We start from the raw sequence: 20,808 nt of genomic DNA, 5'->3' as shown, positions 1-20,808 counted from the left end.
AAGGTCCTTGAAGAGATGGGGTATGGAAAACACCTCTACACGAGACCCGTAATGAAGAAGACTCCGACGAAGGGAACGCCGTACTACTCCGGAATTTTGGTGGCCATCATGGAGGACATCAAAACACCCGTACCCCACTTCGTCACGATCTGTGGCTGCCGTGTGCGAGCGATCCACAACGGCCAACCTGCTAGAGCACCAAGGCAGGTAGCGAGAACCGCCGAACCAACGGTTCCTCTCCAAACCCCTGAGGAAACTCAGGTATACGAAATCAAGGAGACTGCGAAAGAACTGGCTGAAAAGGTCATTGAAGAAGAACTGAAGGAAGTCGTTGCAGAAACGATCAAAGAAGTCAGGGAGAAGAAGCCGGTTGAAGAGAAAGTCGAGGAAATGGAACCTGAAGGCAGAGAAGAAAGCACTGCAGACGAAACAATGACGGAGGAAAGCGAAACGAGCAAAGTCCTCTTTAAAACTGTGAACAAAAAAAAAAGGAGGCAGATGAGAAGGGACAGGGATGAACTTCGAAAGAAGCTCATCACCGAAAGCACTGGCTCGGCTGACAAGGCTGGGTGAGTAGACTTTCTGTGTTTGTTTTTTTATTTTGGTTTTTTTTAAGTATAATCTTTATAAAAAAATTAAAATCTCCTGCGGAATAAGCGAACTTTGAAGGAAATCATTAAAAAATGCCAGAAAAACCATGCGCCATTTTTAATTTTTTCACACTTTTGTTCTTAAACACATTTTAAGCTTCTTATAAAGTAATGCGGTATTTTTAATTTTGAACATAAGCTAAAAAGTTCTCAAAATCAAAAAACCACAAGAAAAGTTTTAATTTGTTGCGGTTTGAATGGATGTAAAAATTCTCACGCTGAACGTCAATGGTCTAAATAACGCGGCCAAAAGACGCAAACTAATGAACTACTGTGTAAGCAAAAATTGCGATTTTTACCTTTTACAAGAAACGCATTATTGCGAAGAAAACGTAAATAAATGGGCAAAAGAATGGCAAAATTTAACTCGAGGAAATTCCTTGTGGAACAACTCAAATCACAAGGAGCGCGGAGTCGCGATTTTAACAAAAAAAGACCTAAAGATAAACGAAATCACAAAAGACAAAAACGGGAGAATTATTGCAGCCAACTTTTGTTTAAATAACTCAATAATTAGAATAATCAATATATACGGTCCAAACGTTCCTCAAGAAAAAGAAAATTTTTTTAAATCTCTAGAAAATCATGCGCGTGTGTGCGATTCGCTTGTTCTTTCGGGAGATTTTAACATAGTAGAAAATCCCCCCCTCGACCGCCAAGGTGGTGATCTGTTTAACAAAAACAACACGCTAGGCCAAAACAACCTAAAAAATTTTAAGGAAAAGTACGATGTCATCGATATCTACAGGGAGCTAAACCCCCTGAAGATGGATTTCACGTACGAAAGTCCAGACAAAGCTTTTCGAAGCAGAATAGATAGAGTATACGTTCCTGCAGCAGCAAAGGCGGAGAGCGCGTGCGATTTTTATGAAACGCCTCTAAGCGACCACAAAGCCGTTATATGCCAAATTAGATTTGAAAAGGCGAACAAGAGAGGCCCAGGATATTGGCATCTAAACACCGATATCCTAGCGGACCAAACTTTTAAAATCGCAATAGAAGCGGATTTTGTGCGTTTGAAAAAAAACAAATCTTCCTACCAAAACAACAACCAATGGTGGGACCTTTTTAAATATCAAATTAAAGAGACAGCGATAGAGCGCGCAAAAGAACTAAGCAGGTTAAGGAAAGCTAAAAGCGAAGAAATTTTACAACAAATTGCTAACGAAAACGCAAGCGAAAACAAAAACAAAGAAAAAATTAAAAGCCTAGAAAAGCAACTTGTAGAGCTTTCTAACAGATCGGGAGTCTTTGTAAGAACAAAACAAACTATAGTGGAAGAGGGCGAAAATCCCTCGAAAGCGCTTTTTCAATTCGAAAAAAACAACCAAAAAAAGAAAACCATAAAAGAAGTAAGAAGCGGCGAACGTCTCTACAAAGACACAAAAAATATACAAAAATCTGTTCGAAAGTTCTATAAAGACCTTTATAAAAAACAAAACACAGATGCGGACGAAGCGAAATACTTTATAGAAAACATAACAACATCGCTAACCAACGATGAAAACGGCTTTTTAAACGTGGAACTAAGCAACGAGGAACTGCTAAAAGCGGCAAATTCGCTCGCAACGGGCAAATCGCCGGGAATCGACGGCATCCCAGTAGAGTTCTATCAACAATACTGGGGCCTGGTCGGAGAGGATTTCACAAAGCTTGCCAACGAAAACCTCTTCGACAAAAATAACGACCTCCCTTGGTCGCAGAGGACTGCATTGATCAGTCTCCTACCAAAATCTGGGGACCTGTCTCTCATGCAGAACTGGCGCCCGATATCCCTGTTGTGCGCGGATTACAAAATAATAACAAAAGCGCTAGCCCTTCGACTCGCGAAAGTCTTAAACAAACTTCTCGAACCGTCGCAGACATGCTCTGTGCCGGAGAGAAACATATACTCGAATCTATTCTTAACGAGAGACTTAATTGATTATACGAACGAGAAAAACATAGAAGGATACCTAATCGCGATAGATCAAGAGAAAGCCTTTGACAAAATCGACAGAGGCTTTCTCTTCAAGATCCTGAAGAAACTAAACCTTGGAAAAAACTTTGTTAGAGCGATAAAACAAACTATGAAAAACGCTCAGTCTCTGATTATAAACAACGGATACTTGAGCGCACCCTTTAAAATTGAGAGAGGGGTAAGACAGGGGGACCCGATATCTCTAATGCTTTACTGTGTCGCGGTCGAAGCCCTGGCGCTCGATTTTAAAAACAACAATAAAATCGACGGTATCCCGTTGCCAGGGACAAAAACAAACCTGAAGGTGATGCAATACGCTGACGACACCACAGTGGTGGCGCGCAACATCACCTCCCTAGAGGAAATTTTCAACACTCTAGAAAAGTTTGAAAGAGCGTCAGGCTCTAACATAAACAAACACAAAACCAAAGGTTTGGCCCTCGGGAACTTTGATCACGTCGAATGCGACTCACTCCTAAAACAGCGGAGGAAAAATGATGTCGTAGTCGACTGGGTCAACGAAAGCGGCCTCAAAATACTTGGCATCACCTTTTTTACAAATCTCCGCCGTACGGCCGATTTAAACTGGCAAAAGGCGTACGAAAACTTTAAAAACAAAGTAAAAAACTTTAAATACAGAAACGTCTCCCTGAGGTGCAAGAGCGTTTACGTCAACACTCTTGCGCTATCCAAAGTGTGGTTCGTGGCAAATGTTTTTCCAATTGGCAAAGAAACAGAAAAACTCATAAAAAAAGAAATCTCCATTTACTTGTGGCAAAATAACTTTGCCGAACCAATAAAGAGAGACATTCTGAACTTGCCAGTAGAAAAAGGAGGCTTAGGTATCCTAGACGCGCATGATCAATGTCTGGCATTGCGAACAAAACACATGCTACAAATAAGCGAAAACCCAAAACCTCACGAGAAATATTTTCTACAAAAATACACGCTAGCGTTTTCCCTTACCAATTTGGCAAAATTCAAATATCCCCAATGGATTTTCCTAACCGACAACAATTATCCCAAATCCTTAAACGACCCGCCTTTTTATTACAAGGATGTTGTCGATTTGCTTCGGCAAAACCAGCAAATCTTCAACATCCAACACAAAACCTCAAAAAATATTTACCTATATTTGGCGAGCATCAAACAAAATTCAAACATAATTAAAAGCCAAAGAAACTGGGACTGTCAGTTCCAAAAAACGCTGCCGTGGGAAAAGATCTGGCTACGGAGCTTTAACTCTTACGCGCAAGGTCCTAGCCAGAACACCCAGTGGAAAATACTTCACGAAATCCTCCCAACCAAATTAAAAATTCACAATTGGAAAAAGAACAGAGGACGAGGAGCGCCCAGTTGCGCCTTCTGCGGACAAACAGAAAACACATTACACCCCGTACTTTTCTGTAAAACGGCTAGAACAGTGTGGAGACACTTTAAAGGTCTCTACGAAAAACTAATTACCCCTAAAACTTTTAACGCGCTCCATGCGATTTTTTTAATTGACACAAGCGATCTCCCGAAAACGGACACTAAAGCAAAATTAATAACAACAATAACAAACATTATTACAACAGAACTTTGGAGAGGGAGAAACTTGAAAACAATAGAAAACAAAAACATAACCTCCACCAAAATAATAGAAAACGTCAAGAGGGAAATAAAATACATTTGGCAAATAAAATACAATAAACTAGCTAGAGAAAACAACATAAAAAAATTTCATAAACTGTTCTCCGTTAACAACGCAATAAGCAGCGAAAGCGAAAACACACTCGTCTTTACTCTGTAACAAAATCTCTAAAAATAACCCACGTTTTCTTTTAAAAACATAACACCACCTTCCCCTTAGTGGCATAACCTGAGTCGTCCAGAGATGACAAGGGGAGTGCATTTATTTTTTAACACGGAAAAAAAAAAAAAAAAAAAAAAAAAAATTATATATATATTTACGCACGGGAATGTAATACGAGCATTAACCCATACACCACAAGTCACAACATAGAAAAATTTATGCCTTTCTGAGAGAAACTTAACAAAAGTCATATTAGTCCCCTCTATCCAAGAAACAAGAGCCAAAATCTTAAATTTCGTTTTTTTCTCGCAAATCTCGTACTTATCATACACAAAAGGAAAAAAAAAAAAAAAAAAGCAACAAATCTTACCATACGAATATGTCCTGCGAGTCTAAAAAGCTCGATGGATGTATGAATTTTTTATAAGGTCGTGGTGTAATAACCACGATTATATATTATAAAGAACGGCGAATATATTTATGCAACAGAAGTATCTGTTCTTATCAGTTTAATATCTGGTACGCCGGCATAGTCCGGCTCATATATTAATCTGATTTTTGGCATTTGGTCAAGGGATCGTAGGTTTACCTCGCCCTGACCGCGGGTTGCCTCGGCGTTGCACTACTGCTGAGCGCGGCCCATACTATAGAGAAGGAAAAAAAAAAAAAAAAGCAAACAAACGGGACGATGCGGTGTGCAATCGAAAACCCACAATTGAGAAGATTGGGGCACGTCCGAGGCTGCCCACACAACGGGATAAGCATACTTACCTGACGGGGAAGTAAACCTGATCAACATTGGTCTTTCTTCTCCTCAGGCAAAAGATAAGAGCTTCAACTTATTGCGAAAAGTGAACGTTTCAACTCTTCTTTTTTCTACTGTCGTCGGACATGGCAAGCTACGCATCTGTCGCTAAGGCCGACCACAACAAACGCTTGGAACTGGTGGTTGATCTAAATGTGTATATGGACCCGAGGGAAACATTCAACCGCTCGTACCATGAAGAGAGAGCAAAAGAAATTTCTTCAAAAATTGTGTCCATTGTTGGTAAAGGCAAACTAGCTTCCCTCACTTATGCAAACAGAGGGAACTGGGTTGCTGAATTTTATAAAGCAGAAGATGCTGAAAAAGTAAACAACACGGCCATCTCGATTAGCGGAAGTGATAGAAACATTATTACAAAAAAGAGGACAGACTATGGTTTCCTCATTACCATCAGATGCGATCCGCTGATCGAAGATGACCAAATAGAAGAGCAGTTCAAACCCTTTGTAAGCGAAATATTTTCCAAGAAACACACTACATACTCTTTTGACCCCAATCTCAGAGACGGAAGAAGGCTCTTTCGCGTTAAACTTGGCGTCAAACTAGAACAAGTTCCTCATCACATTGAGATAGAGGGAGTTCGAATAGCATTACACTTTGCTGGTAAATCGTTCTTCTGCAAAACATGCGGCAACACACATCAACCTCAACTTAGATGCCCGAGCCCTCCCCAACACATTGAAACACAAAAGAAACAGCAAACTACTGATATCAGCATTGCAGCCTCACAAGCTGCAGATCCCACTGGTCAACCAGCACAAAACTCAAACAAGAAAATACCAGAAAACCTAGATGATATCCAAAAGGCTCACGAAAACTATATACAGCACGTAAGAGAAGGAATCGAGATAGAAAAAAAGAAATATGAACAAAAAGAAATATACGTGAACCTTCAAACACAATCCATAGAGGAACTTGTAGATCTTTCCAAAGTGATAAGCGAAAGCATAAAAGAAAAGGGGAGAGACAAAGAAGCCGAAGTAAGCGGCAAACGAGTTGATGAAAACAAAAAGCGAGAAGAGGCGATGGAAAATGAAAATACCAACAGTTGGAAGAAAGTCGAAAAATCAACGAAAAGAAGCGCCCCACCGCAAACACCGCAAAAAACTGACCTAAAAAAGAAACAAAATGTTCCAAAAACACTCAACCAGTCGATCGGGTGAGAAAAGTTATATATTACATATCTGCGCTTTATATTTTGCGCGCTTTTTCTTTTATTCTTTCCTTTAAAAAAAATTTTTTTTTTTTTTTTTTTTTTTTTTTTTTTTTTTTATATATATATATTTATATATACAAATCAAGTAATAGAGATGGGCGACCCATCAGGTCGACGGTCCTCACCTGTTAAAAATGAGCAGCGTAAAAATTTATTCAGCAAACGTTTCTGGTCTAAAAAACGAAATTAAAAGAAAAACTGTACTGAAAAACCTTAAAAAACTTAAAAGCGATTTTATTTTCATCCAAGAAACTCACCTTAATCAAAAAGAAAATTTACATATGGCAAAAGAATGGAACGCATCTGCGTTCTTTTCTGCTGGTGGCGAGAGAACACGCGGCACCGCAATTCTATGCGCTAATTACCTCAATGAAATTTTCTTTGAGCATGCTGATGTAAATGGCAATTTCAACATTCTGGCTACTAGAACAAAGGAACAAAAATTCCTCTTAATAAATATCTACGCCACATCTGGTCATACGAAACTGCAACAAAACGAAAGAAAAAATATTTTTCAAAAAATAATAAAACTATTACAAAGTTTTGATCTGAGCGAGTATTTAGTCGTCTGTGGAGGAGATTTTAACATGGTTCTTGACGAGGCCGATAGATATCCCAAACTCTATAGAAAAACGTGCGGCTCGTCACTGAGCCTTAAAAATCTCCTAAACAGATTCGACCTCGAAGATATGTGGCGTACCTTTAACATCACCAAAGAGGAATTTACTTACAGATCTACTAACAACGTGACGCATTCTAGGCTAGACAGAATTTACATCAGCAAAAGCGCTAGGCAATATGTAACAACAAGCCACGTGCCAGCGACGTTCTCTGATCACTACAATGCCATAACTGCGAAAATAAAACTTCAAAAAATTGACTTCGGTAAAGATATTTGGATTTTAAATAACAAGCATTTAAAAAATGAAAACTACCAGTCACAACTTAAAAACTTTCTCTCAAAAGAAATCGAACAAATAAACAACTTTGAAAAAATCACCGACTGGTGGGAAGCGCTTAAAAATGCAATTAAAAACCACGCTAAAACGTACAGTAAAATAGAAGCAAAAACAAAAAGAAAAGAGGAATACAAACTAAGAAAAAAATTAAAAAACGCACAAAAAAAGATACACAAAAACTCCAACATGGTGATTCTTTGTAGAGAACTAAAAAACAAACTAGAGTATTTTGAAAAAAATAGAGCGATAGGAGCGGCGATACGCGCAAGAATTAAATGGAGATATCAAGGCGAAAAATGCAACAAATTTTTCTTAAACCTTGAAAAGAACAAACTGGCAAAATCCGTCGTTGCCGAAATAAATTCGGAAACCGGAGAAACAAAAACACACTCCGGCGACATTATCGCTGAATTTGAGAATTTCTATAAAAAACTTTATAATACCGAAGAGAGAGACCTCTCAAGCCAAAAGTATCTCTTCCAAAACACAGAACCCAAAAAAATTTCAAAAAACAACAAAAAAGTCCTCCAAAAACCGATAGAACTTTTTGAAATAAAAAAAGCGATAATGGAACTGGAGAACAATAAATCTCCGGGATCCGACGGACTTACCGCGGAGTTTTACAAAGCCAGTTTTCCCCTTTTGGGGGAATCTATGCTTGCTTTGTACAACTTCGTGCTGAGACACGGCGAAATGACGGGTTCTCAAAAACAAGCCATAATTATATGCCTCTACAAAAAAGGAGAAAAAAAAGATATTAATAACTGGAGACCGATATCTCTCCTGAACACTGATTACAAAATACTGTCGAAGGTCCTGGCCAACAGGTTGAAACATGTCCTCCCGCAAGTAATTAGCGAATGCCAGACGGCATGTATCCCGGACAGGACCATCTACGACAACCTCAGTTACACGAGAGATATCATTAAAATAGCCCATGAAAACAAAATAAACGCCTCGATAATCTCCATAGACCAGGTGAAGGCCTTCGACAGGGTGGATCGTATTTTTTTATTTGATAGCCTACGTTTTTTCGGCTTTGGTGTTTTATTTACAAATTTTATTAAAACGCTTTATTACGACATATCCGCGCGCGTTAAAATAAACGGTTTTCTTTCTAATAACATTAAAATAATCAGAGGAGTAAGACAAGGTTGTCCCCTTTCAATGATGCTTTACAACATCCAAGCTGAAATTTTTGCGGGGTATATAAGGAAAAACCCAAAAATTAAAGGCATTATAATTAACAAAAATGAAACAAAAATACTCCAATATGCCGACGACACCAACTTCTACTTGACAGGAGACGAATCAATTACCGAACTTGGACACGCACTAGACATTCATTACAGAGCTACCGGAACAAAACTGAACCGCGACAAATGCCAAGGACTGTGGCTAGGTACCAACATCACTCAAAACAAGGAGGACTACCTAGGCTTCGAGTGGGGAGATCCCTGCTTCAAGAGCTTAGGAGTTCTCTTTTCTAACAACAATGAGTACAGTGCCCACAAACAGTGGAGGGAAGAGGTAGGCAAAGTCCGAGAGAAAATCCTCAAATGGTCGAGGGTTAAACTCTCCTTTAAGGGCAAGGCGCTAATTATAAACCAGTCGCTACTCAGCGGCATATGGCACCTTGCCTTTACCCTACCTCTACCCTGCCAAAAACTTATTACCAACCTCGAAAACACCATTCAGAACTATTTGTGGGACAACAAAAATATCAAAACAAACAAAAACATCTCAAAACTGCCGATTGAAAAGGGTGGACTCAAAATAATAAACATCAGCGAAAAGCTTAAATCCATCCAAGCGAGCTGGGTGTCCAAACTTTTCAACGGCAAAAACACAGGACCTTGGCGCGACACAGCCGAACACATACTAAACAATTACAGAAACGCCGGTCAGGGAAACTTAGTTTTCCTGACCGCACACTCAGACGCGACCCTCAAGACCTTACCTCTATACTACAGACAAATGATCAATGACTGGACTGAACTGACAAAATACCAAACGCACAAACACCTCACCATAGAACAAATACTGAGACAACCCATCTTCTACAACCCACATATACGCAAACAAAACAAAACTCTAACACCGACAAACAACGCAAAACGAAACGAACTGATAAAACTGGCAGACATTTCCAACGTATTCAGACCGGGCTTCCTCGACAACAGACTGATAAACCTAACCAAAAACGAACTCGACCAAATCACATCCTCCCTCCCCCCCGACTGGAAACACAAAATCGAAAACGAACATCAAAACTACGACCACAACAAAGCTGACCTGACTTTAACGGTGTCGAAAAACTTAAAAATAAGCATTCAAAATTTAAAACCCAAAACCATCTATAAAATTCTAATGGAAAAGCAAATTGCAAAAACAAAAACGCATTTTTTAAAATGGAATAAGATATTTAAAGAAAGCATGCTCAACACTACCGATAAGGAGTGGGAAAAACTTTTTTATAAAATACACAAAAGCCAAAACAACAATAAAGCGAGCGAAATTAAATATAAAGCTATTCATTTTGCATTGCCCACAAACGCAATTTTTAAAAAAAGAGGTTACGTCAGTGACGACCTATGCCCTCAATGCATGAAAGAAAGCGAGAATCTATCGCACATGTTGTTCAACTGTGAAAAGGTGCAACCTTTGATAAAATACGCAGTCTCTTTTTTAAACATTTTGTATCCCAAAACCGAACCTTTTAAAAATACTTTTAAACTCCTTTTATTTGGACCTGATGAAAGCGCGCATAAATATAACTTTGGAAACTTTATGTTTAACGAACTTTTCTTTCACATATATTGTAACAGAACGAGAGCACATCATGAGCGAACCATGTTCTCGAAAGAGAACCTCCTAAAAGAATTCGAAGGAAAACTTAAAAAAATAATAAGTACCGAATACCAAATAGCAAAAGAAAACAACACTTTAGATGATTTTCTTAGGGAAACTAAAAACATTTGGAACAAGGAAAATAAACTCGAAATAAATTTGAAACTAAGTAGTTTTTTGCGATAACAATAAAAAGCTCTTATTCGTTGAAATTTTTTCTTTTTTTTTCTCTTTTTTCTTTTTTTCCTTTTCACTTTTGTTTTTTGGCCTATTAATTTTTATTTTTAATTTTACTTTTTTTTGGCCCTGTTCTGTTCGCCGTCATGATTGCCACGAGTTTATTTATTTTTAATTTCTTTAACTTTGTTAACGGACACTCGTGTAAATCATGACTAGGGTCCGCAAGGCAACTAGCTGGAGGACCCGAAATAAAAATCATAATATCTGATCAACATGGGGCTTCTTCCAGGGTGAGGCTCTTGCATTGCACTTCGCCTGGGCTGACCCCTGCGATTACCGCTAACGTCGGTAACTCGACCGTACAATTTCTGGTAGTGGGGGCCTGCGTTCGCGCTCGCCCCCTCCTCTAACGACTTAAAAAAAAAACCTCTCCTCTCACCCCTAAGAGTCTACTGCATATTTTGAGAGGCGCATACAAAGTCTGCTATAAGTGCAAATAAATTTTATTTATTTCAAAAGTTGTTGTTTTTTTTTTTGTTTTTTTTTTTTTGTATAAAATCAATAAAAATCTAAGAATCGCAAAGAGGCAACCAAATAAGCATAGGAGCGACGAGAATCGTTTCAACGTGACAACCAGCAAGCGTGATCGACCGGTTACAATCCCGGAAATCACTCGACGGCGGAACAAAATGTGACAGTCACAACAGTGAAAACGAGTCGCTGTAATAAAAAACAATGACGATAATAATAGTTAAAATAACAAACAGTAGCAATAAGAAAATCGATATCAATAGTGACAACGAAAATAATGACAACGATGAAGATAACAATAACGACAATAACAAAAATTAACGATAGCATCGATAAACTAACGATAATGGGAATACTGACAATAGCAACGACCACAAAAAAATAAGCATTAGCAGTAACGATCTAACAGTAACAATAGTAACAACAACAGCAGCAGCAGCAACAATAACAACAATTGTCAACCATTTATGCATACCGCATATTGGATTCTGGTGCGGTGAAATGCATTCTTTTACTACCGTTCATTATTTTCATGAAAACAGCTCTGATTCCTACGTGTTGATCTTAGAAAGAAACGACAACGACCGAAACATTTTGGCAAGTTGACACGTCAATACGCAACGTTGCCAGAGATACGTAACGACGATTGACGAATCTTATAAATTTTTGCTCTTCAAAGCTAGTTTTGCAGTCTTTTCGTCATTTCGACAAAACTAGGGAACATCGACATCGTGCAACTTTAGACTTGCGAGGGTTTCTTTCATGGCCGCCGAGAGGACGGGGAAGATTCCCGGGTATCCCCGTGTATCTACAAACGACATTTTAAAAATCATTTTTTAAAAGATTTAAATAGTTTTGACTTTTAAAAGATTTCATTCACTTTCGTTTTTAATTTTTAATGACTAGAGCACACTTCTATTGGTCCTGGGTATGTAATTGATCACAACGAGGGCCCCTTAAGAAAACTTCCCCTGGGCCCGAAATTTCTCTCGGTGACTATGGTGGCTATAGTCCCTTTAACCGTTGCCCTTGTTGTTCAGCATCAAAACTAGCTTTCTGGCTCTTGTGCGAGGAAAAAGAGCGCCATTTTCTTTCCCTCAGAGATGCGGAGACGGAAGAAGCGCCCTCACACACCTTTCGACCAGTCGCTCCCCTTTCAATCGACACCACCCAGGCAGGCACGCGTTTATGCATATTCTTTTGCAGGGGATGAGTTCTGTGTATCTTAGAGTCAACTGAAAAAGCAGATTTTGTAAAGAAAAGGGAGTCCCCTTTGGCGACTTTTTTTTTTTTTTTTTTCGTAAACGGTTGCAAAAGCCTACGGCACCAGGAGTTCCCAGGCGGTCACCCATCCAAGTACTACCCTGGCCCGACGATGCTTAACTTCCGTGATCGGACGAGAACGGGTGTATTCACCGTGGTATGGTCGTAGGCAACAGTTTACGGGTTTAATTCAAAATTTAAAGTTTCTAACGCCTTAACAATAATTTTTAACAGATGTGTGGCTATGAAAATAGCCTTTTGTGTTGTTTATACCGCCGTTTACTGGGCTGCTGGCTTTGGAACCTTCTCGTTCTTTTTGGGAAGCAACACAGCTTGAATGTTTGGCAACACACCGCCGCTCGCAATTGTAACACCTGACAACAACTTGTTTAACTCTTCGTCGTTGCGAACAGCTAGCTGTAAGTGACGAGGAATGATCCTGGCTTTTTTGTTATCGCGTGCAGCATTACCAGCTAACTCTAAGATTTCGGCGGAGAGGTATTCCAAAACTGCAGCTAAGTAGACCGGTGCGCCTGAACCGATGCGATTGGCGTAATGTCCTTTGCGCAAAAATCGGTGAACGCGACCAACAGGAAACTGAAGACCCGCTCTGAAAGATCGAGTTTTTGCCTTGGCCTTAGCTTTTCCTCCTTTTCCACGTCCTGACATTTTATTTTCTAACACAAGCAGAGACAGACAGACAGACGGACCAGAGATCTCGTGCGCCTTTTTTTTATTTTAAACAGCAAAAAGTTTGCTATTCTTATCAAAATAGAGTGGTCTCAAAGTCAACCTTTTTTTAACCAATAGTAAAAAAGAAATAAACGATGCTCAAACAACTTAATCTTTTAAGAACCAATAGAAGTGCATATGACGCAAGAGTTTTCAAGTTGGAGGCTACAACTTTATCTTAAATTAAATCCAGTTGCAATGCAATGAAAACAAACGAAAAGAATTTTTACTGTTAGGCCCGTCGAAATGTCAGACGCACCAAAAACCGGAGGAAAACAAGCGCCAAAGGTGGCGAAAAAAGGCGAGAAGCGCGCCGGTAAGAAAGGTGGTAAAATCGCTGGAACTGGTGACAAGAAGCGCAAGAGAAAGAGACGAGAGTCTTATGCCATTTACATTTACAACGTCCTGAAGCAAGTTCACCCTGATGTCGGTGTTTCTTCTAAAGCAATGAGCATCATGAATTCTTTCGTGAACGACATTTTCGAAAGAATTGCTTCTGAAGCTTCGCGGCTCGCCCTTCAAAATAAGAAATCTACGATCTCTTCGCGTGAAATTCAAACCGCCGTGCGCCTTTTACTTCCCGGTGAACTTGCTAAACACGCTGTGAGCGAAGGCACCAAGGCTGTTACCAAGTACACCAGCAGTAAGTAAATCAAAATCCGCTCAAACGGCTATTTTTATAGCCACACATCTTTTAAAAACATTAGACGCATTAACGAAATAGGTTCAAATGAAAATGTCTGTTGCAATCGCTATATTTAATTTTGCAAACAATGCCAAGTGCAGAATAACTAAACTAGCTGCTAAAATAAAACACTTAAACTGCTGCATCCGTCCTAGGCTATGAACAACTTAAAACCTTTTTTTTTCTTCTTCAAAATTGCTCTCAAACTCCCCTTTTCTAGAATATACATCGACCTAAAAAGCACGGAACAGTTACCGGTGAGGTTACTGTGACTTTCAAACTCAATTAGTGTAGTTGTTACTACCTGGCAAAGTCCTAAATGCCGCGCAACGTTTTAAAGAAATGTGTGCCTATGAAAATAGCCGTTTGATGAAGGATTGAGCAGTACAGGTTATTTCTTGTCCACTTTTGCGGTGGCACTCTTTGCAGCGACTTTCTTCTTAGGTGCTGTTTCAGCTTTCTTTACCGCGGGTTTTTTAGCAACCGGTAGCTTGGCGCTCTTTTTCACTGGAGCGCATGAAATAGCACCAGCGCGACTAATCTCAGTGAGAGCAGTTCTACTTTTGAAAGTATATGAGCAACGCTGGCTTCTAAAAATCCATTAGTCGATTGTCGCTATACCTATGCTGCCACGCAAACTCAATAGTGGTGGGGATCACAAACACGCAAGATAGTACGACTGCAAGAATATTTAATGCGTTGGCAAAGTGTTCAAAGTATTCAAACGTTGTCAGCAAAGTTGTTACATCAACGGGTAAAGAAAACTGACGTTCTGTAAAGCTATCAAAATGTATCAAGGTGTAGAAAAAGTCTAATTAAAACAGTTAATAGTACCGCTGTCATTTTGTAGATGATTTTTTATGGATTATGTTAGTTATGGAAAAATAATTGGTGCATGAAAGGGTCAATGGGATAGTTACGAAACTACAAATGTTCTAAATGTTTGTAAGAAAATAAGACCGAGGAAGTAGACACAATGTAATATCGTCAGTACAAATCATAATCTGATCACAATCGGAAAAAAAAAGAAGAAGAATACAGTTTTGTTTGTAAACTTTTTTTTAATGACTCATAAAAAGGCTTGGGTACTAGTGATAACCCACAAGCTCTAAAATATCTAAAAAGATGCAGTGTCTTCCGACCAGAGTTTCGGCACGGAAAAAACACATACTACAATTTAGTCACTGTGTGTTTTTGCTGTTGAGCTAATAGTATTGGCGTTGAAGTATTACTGACTTATTATTGCTATAGTATTCACGTAGTGGATAACTTAGTGGTGTCTTAAGAGGTTTTCTTGTATATATATTTGAGTTTCTACTCTTGCTATAAATATGGCATCTTATGCTGCTAAAGCTAGCAAAGTTGCTGAGAAGGTACAGGAAAGAATTGTTGAGTTTCGAATAAGGATGGATCCTATGAGATCTTCCGACCCTCGATACATATCTGAGAAAGCAAAGGAGCTAAGTGAAAAGATATCAGTTAGGATTGGGAGGGCAAAAATTGAGAACCTCACTTACCACTGGGAAGGGCGTTGGATCGCTGTCTTGAAAACTTCACAAGACGCGAACGCTCTTTCCCAAACCCAAGTTGATATATCTGAGTGCGATAGAGTTGTGACTTTTAAAAGAAGAGAGGATTTTGGTTTCCTAATTACAATAAAATGTGATCCAGTCACTGATGACAATGACCTTATCGAAAAACTCACCCCGTATATTGAAGAGTTTATTAGCGTAAAACATGCGACCTATGATTTTGATAGAACGATCGAAGATGGTCGCCGACTCTTTAGAGTCAAACTCAAGAAACCAGTAAATGAACTTCCCCACCAAATAGAAGTTAATGGACAAAGAATAATGTTACACTTTGCCGGCAAAGAGTTCTTCTGCAGATTATGCGGTGGAATGCATGTTCCACGAGAAAGATGCCGGCAAACTCCTGCACCTTTAAGCATTCCAATCACATCGAACGCACCCACGCAAATCTTAAAACCAGCAGTTGTCGAAACTACAATAAACCTCGAACCGAGAGGATCTGTGACCAATGGAGTATACAAGAAAAATAAGAAAGATGAAAACGAGAAGAAGGAGAAAGCTAAAAAGAAAAACACATTTGTCATCCTAGATGATGACCAGATTGACGTCAGTCTTCCCGAAGAAACGAAAAAGAAAATCAGAGATATTCAAAAAAGAAATGAGGCGGCCTTCGAAGAAGCGCGAAGGAAAGAGAAAGAAAAAGAAAACGATACCAATAATTCAAGCACATCAATTAAACCCCCTCACCCAACAGAAGATCTAACAATCGTTGAGGAAACCGAACCAGCGGAACAAAAAGAAGACGGAGAGGTATCAGAAGATGATACCGATAACAGCAAACAAAGGGCAGAAAGGAAAAGAACTCATCCACCTACACCCCGGAAAGAAACCCCCGGACAGATAGAAAGAAAATCGAAGAGCGCGAAACCGAAATGGAACTCGTAAAGGAGCCCGCAACGTTTTAACCAACATCGAAAGCGGTATGGAATCCCCATGTTTATTTTTTATTATTTCATTATTTTTTGTGTTTTTATTTTCTTGCTTATTTGTTTGTTATTTTTATTTGGTTTTTTACGCGCGCGTAAGAATTCTCTGTGGGAGGGTTTCGCCTGATCAAGGACGGTATGCATGACTCCTTTAAAAAATATGGAAAAAATAACTTTTTTTACGTCCAACGTCCAAGGACTGAAGGACAAAGTTAAGAGGCAAACTTTACTAAACTATTATTGGAACGAGGGCCACGATTTCTATCTACTTCAGGAGACCCATATCAACGAAAGCGAATGCTTTCTTATCCAAAACGAATGGAAAGGCGATTTCTTTTTTTCACCCGGCGTGACTAGAACACGCGGTACAGCGATTCTTTGTAGACAGCGAAGCGTTCAAATACTCTTCCAAGGGTGCGACGCGCGCGGTAATTACAACTATATAGCGTTAACTATAAACGATCAAAAATACCTTATAATTAGCCTATACGCGACCTCTGGAGCGTCCCTAGATGCGCAAAATGCGAGAACAAATATATATAAAAATATCAAAAAAGAATTAGAAAATAAAAACTTAGACGATTTTTTCGTTGTTATGGGTGGAGACTTTAACTCGACTCTGTCCGAAATAGATAGATACCCAGAAGTATATAGAATCCCGTGTACCTCTAACAATGTGCTAAAAAATCTATTGAACTCTCTAGATGTGGAGGACACTTGGCGCATTTTTAATCCGCAAAAGCGAGAATTCACCTATGCGGCCACAAACGGTGTGTCTCACTCGAGAATTGACCGAATCTACGTGAGCAAATGTCTAAGGCAAAATATTAATACCTTTCTTGAACCCACTCTTCTCACCGATCATTACAAAGCCCAAATACTCGAGATAAAATTAAACACCTTAAAAATAGGCAAGGGAATATGGATCCTAAACAGCTCCATCCTCAACAACGCCGAGTACAGAGGCCTTGTAGAGACGGTCTGGAACGAATGGGACAAACAAAAACACACCTTCGCTAACACCAAAGATTGGTGGGAAGCGGGCAAAGCGAAACTAAAAATAATTTCTAGATCCTTTAGCACAAAACAAAACCAAATAAAAAACAAAAAACATTACAAACTCAAAAAACTCTTGAAAAACGCGGCAAAGAAAATGCACCTAAACAACAACATGAAAATCTTACACAGCGAAGTAAAACGAAAATTAGAACAAATAGAGCGGGAAAAGGCAAGAGGAGCGGCAATAAGGGCGCGCATCGAGTGGCGACTCGAAGGTGAACAGTGCACCAAGTTCTTCTTCGATCTAGAAAAACAAAAAATGTCAAAACAACTCATCACTGAGATCGATTCCCCGAACGGCGCCACTAAAAATGATACCGCAAGCATAACTAAAGAATTCAAAAACTTTTATGAAAAACTATACAAAAAAAAACTCAACGATAATAAAGCGCAAGACTTTTTGTTCCAAAACGCGGAAGTAAAACGGGTGACGCGCGAGGAAAGCGACTTTCTATCAAAAACAATAACAACAAAAGAGGTAAAAAAAGCGATCTCAGGGATGAAAAATAACAAATCTCCCGGCTCAGACGGTCTAACTGTAAATTTCTATAAATCATTTGTGAAATTGATCAGCAAAGACCTGGCAGACACACTAAACAACGTCTTTAGCACAAAGGAAATGACCGCAACCCAAAAGGAAGCGATTATTTCCTGCATTTACAAAAAAGGAGACAAAAAAGATATAAGAAATTGGCGACCCATTTCACTTACAAACGTTGATTATAAAATCTTAACCAAAATACTAGCTATGAGATTTCGAGATATACTCCCTAAAATAATACACGCAAACCAAACTGCGTGCATAAAAAACAGAACAATAAACAACAACCTGAGCTTCACAAGAGATGTTATTGACATAGCCAACGCGGAAAAATTGGACGCGTGCATTCTGTCCATTGATCAGGTTAAAGCCTTCGACAGAGTAGACAGAGAGTTCCTTTTTAAAAGTCTTCGGCACTTCGGTTTTGAAGAACCTTTTGTATCTCAAATCCAAACTCTGTATAACGGCATAAACGCCAAAGTGAAAATAAACGGAAATCTCTCTGAAAAAATAGAAATAGAAAGAGGCGTAAGGCAAGGTTGCCCTTTGTCGATGATTCTATACATCATTCAAGCGGAGATCTTTTCTTCATACATAAGACAAAACAATGCAATAAAAGGAATAAAAATAGAAAACAATGAAACAAAGATACAACAATACGCGGATGATACAAACTTTTATTTAATCGGTGATAACTCCATAAAAAACGTTGGCGAAGCGCTCAAAATTAATAACAAAGCAACAGGTGCCAAAATCAACCTGGCCAAATGCCAAGGCATATGGCTAGGCAAAAACAGGCTGGAGGACAAAGAACAATTCCTCAACTTCAACTGGGCAAACAACTCCTTTGACAGCCTTGGCATAACCTTTTCTAACTCTGGGATTTTTTATTATAAAACAAACTGGGATAAAAATGTAAAAAAAATGGAAAAAACAATGAGCCAGTGGGGCAGACGCAAACTTTCGCTTAAGGGCAGAACTTTAATACTAAACACAATGGTAGTGCCTAAGATCACGCACCTCGCTTTTGTAGTGCCCCTGCCAAACGCCGCGCAACTAAAAAAAATAGAAACAACCATTAGCAACTTTATCTGGGGCGAAAATAAACCTAGATTAAACAGAGCGCTCTGCCAACAAAAAATCAAAAAAGGTGGTCTGGGACAAACAAACATCACAGCAAAACTAAAAGCAACTCAAACACACTGGACGGCTAAACTTTACAACAGGGAACAGAAAGGACCGTGGAAAGACGCCATGCACCACATTCTAAATAAACACAGACACGCTCAACAAAACAAATACACGCTACAAACAGTACTAACTCATACTAACAAACTTCCACCGTTTTACAAACAATTCTTAAAAAACTGGGACGAACTCAAACAAAATGACAAAGACACGATACTTGACATTGAGGAGATACTGAACCAACCCTTATTTTACAACCCACACATAAAGACGACAAAAACACCATACCTAACGCCGAACGAAAAACACTTAAGAAACGACATCAAACTGATAGGGGACATTACAAAAACCTTTCAACCGGGATTTTTACACCACATTACACTTGACATACACGAAACGGAACTACAAGAACTGACCGACGCCATCCCGACTAACTGGAGAAACAAAATACTGAACGACTACCAGAAATACGATTACCGCAACGCACCCAACTATCTCCTCAAACGTAAACCGAAATACGACTACAAAAACTTAACAATACAGACCCTATATCGCCTTTTTAATAAACCCAAAAAAGATCTAGAACCAAAATATAAAAACTGGCCTCATACCTATAAAAAAAGCATGATTGGAATAACAGAAAAAGAATGGGAAAACTTATTTATAAAAATACACAAAAGAAAAACTAACAATAAAGCTAGCGAAATTCTCTTTAAAGCGATGCACTTTCTAATCCCCAACAACGCTACAATGCATGCAAAAAATTTAAGGCGAGACTCAAAATGCCCGCTATGCCTAAAACCGAACGAAACAATTGCGCATATGATGTATAGTTGCGAAAAAGCGCAACCTATTATATTATACACTCTCGATATTCTCGATCAACTATATCCGGATAATTATCCCCATGAGAACTCTCTTAAATTTTTATTTTTTGGTTACAGCGCGCAGGCGGGCGATAAAGAGTTCGGCAATATAATTTTAGAAACTCTTATCAACGAACTATATTTTAATAGAATGCAAGCTCATCATAATAAAAACTCTATCTCAGTTCAAACAATTCTCAAACAATACGAAGGCAAAATTAAAAATCTACTATACCAAGAATACGAAATAATAAAATCTCAAAATACACTAACTAAATATAGAGAAGAGATAAGAAATATTTTTAAAAACGGATTCTTAAATCTAGTAGCAAACACACAGCAATATCTAAACTTGCAGTAATGGCTTTTTTTTTCCCATTGGTACGAACCATTTGTGTTTATTATAGCATTTATTTTTTAACGCTTTTTATTTCTTTACGAGTCCTTAGGACACATTTATGTTTATTTTTTAGTTTTTAGTTTTTTATATTTTTTATTTTCACGGCACGTCAGTAAGGCAAGTAGCCGGATGACGAAAAAATACAATACTAGTCACTGTGTATTAAGGTATGCATCAAATACTTGCCAATCGCGTTTCGTTCATTTCGGGGTTTCGGGAAGGGGAATGATAAAAAAAAAAAAAAGAAAGAACTCGCAACTGAGCGTCCGCGGTGCACCCATCTTACTAGGCTGCGCGAGTAAGCAGAAACCGTTACTATGCTCTTAGCTAAACCAATGATATTTATACTAACTAGATGTAAAACTTCAAATAAATTCCGTAAGAAAAAGTGAAGCAAGTTTTTTAAGTTTTTAAAGCCGGTAGCCGCTTTATTTAAACTGACAATAATTCGTTTGTTTTAATCGATGTTTTTATGATTCTGGCTGGCAAAAAAAAACTTGCTTGGCAAAAAAATATGCTTCACTGCGAAAGCGCGAGTTAAATATCTAGTTAATATACACCTAACCGCAAAATTAACGCACCACATACA

The 20,808-nt window shown here is 38.7% G+C and overlaps 1 protein-coding gene, 1 non-coding gene and 3 pseudogenes across 2 annotated transcripts; 4 read left to right on the top strand and 1 right to left on the bottom strand.

Moving 5' to 3' along the window:
- The first annotated feature begins 4,877 nt into the window (after positions 1 to 4,877).
- On the top strand, positions 4,878 to 5,053 carry LOC149876549 (U2 spliceosomal RNA; annotated as a pseudogene).
- A 5,648-nt stretch (positions 5,054 to 10,701) lies between these two features.
- Positions 10,702 to 10,839, top strand: LOC149876548 (U1 spliceosomal RNA; annotated as a pseudogene).
- Positions 10,840 to 12,282: 1,443 nt separating this feature from the next.
- LOC149876547 (5S ribosomal RNA) lies at positions 12,283 to 12,401 on the bottom strand. The gene has a single exon (XR_016448685.1). It is a non-coding gene; the product is annotated as a 5S ribosomal RNA (ribosomal RNA).
- Positions 12,402 to 13,208: 807 nt separating this feature from the next.
- Positions 13,209 to 13,613, top strand: LOC149876546 (late histone H2B.L4 pseudogene; annotated as a pseudogene).
- Positions 13,614 to 14,978: 1,365 nt separating this feature from the next.
- On the top strand, positions 14,979 to 16,124 carry LOC149876545 (uncharacterized). Its single transcript, XM_090075265.1, has one exon. The coding sequence runs from the start codon at positions 14,979 to 14,981 to the stop codon at positions 16,122 to 16,124; it is 1,146 nt and encodes a 381-aa protein (XP_089931391.1).
- Positions 16,125 to 20,808: the final 4,684 nt, after the last annotated feature.

Source organism: Hydra viridissima, unplaced genomic scaffold (genome assembly GCF_058129835.1).
Source record: "Hydra viridissima isolate aposymbiotic clone 2 unplaced genomic scaffold, HvirCarnegie_v1 scaffold_19, whole genome shotgun sequence".
NCBI classification, from domain to species: Eukaryota; Metazoa; Cnidaria; class Hydrozoa; order Anthoathecata; family Hydridae; genus Hydra; species Hydra viridissima.
Note: the sequence above shows the minus strand (reverse complement) of the source record. Positions and strands in the feature narration are given on the sequence as shown.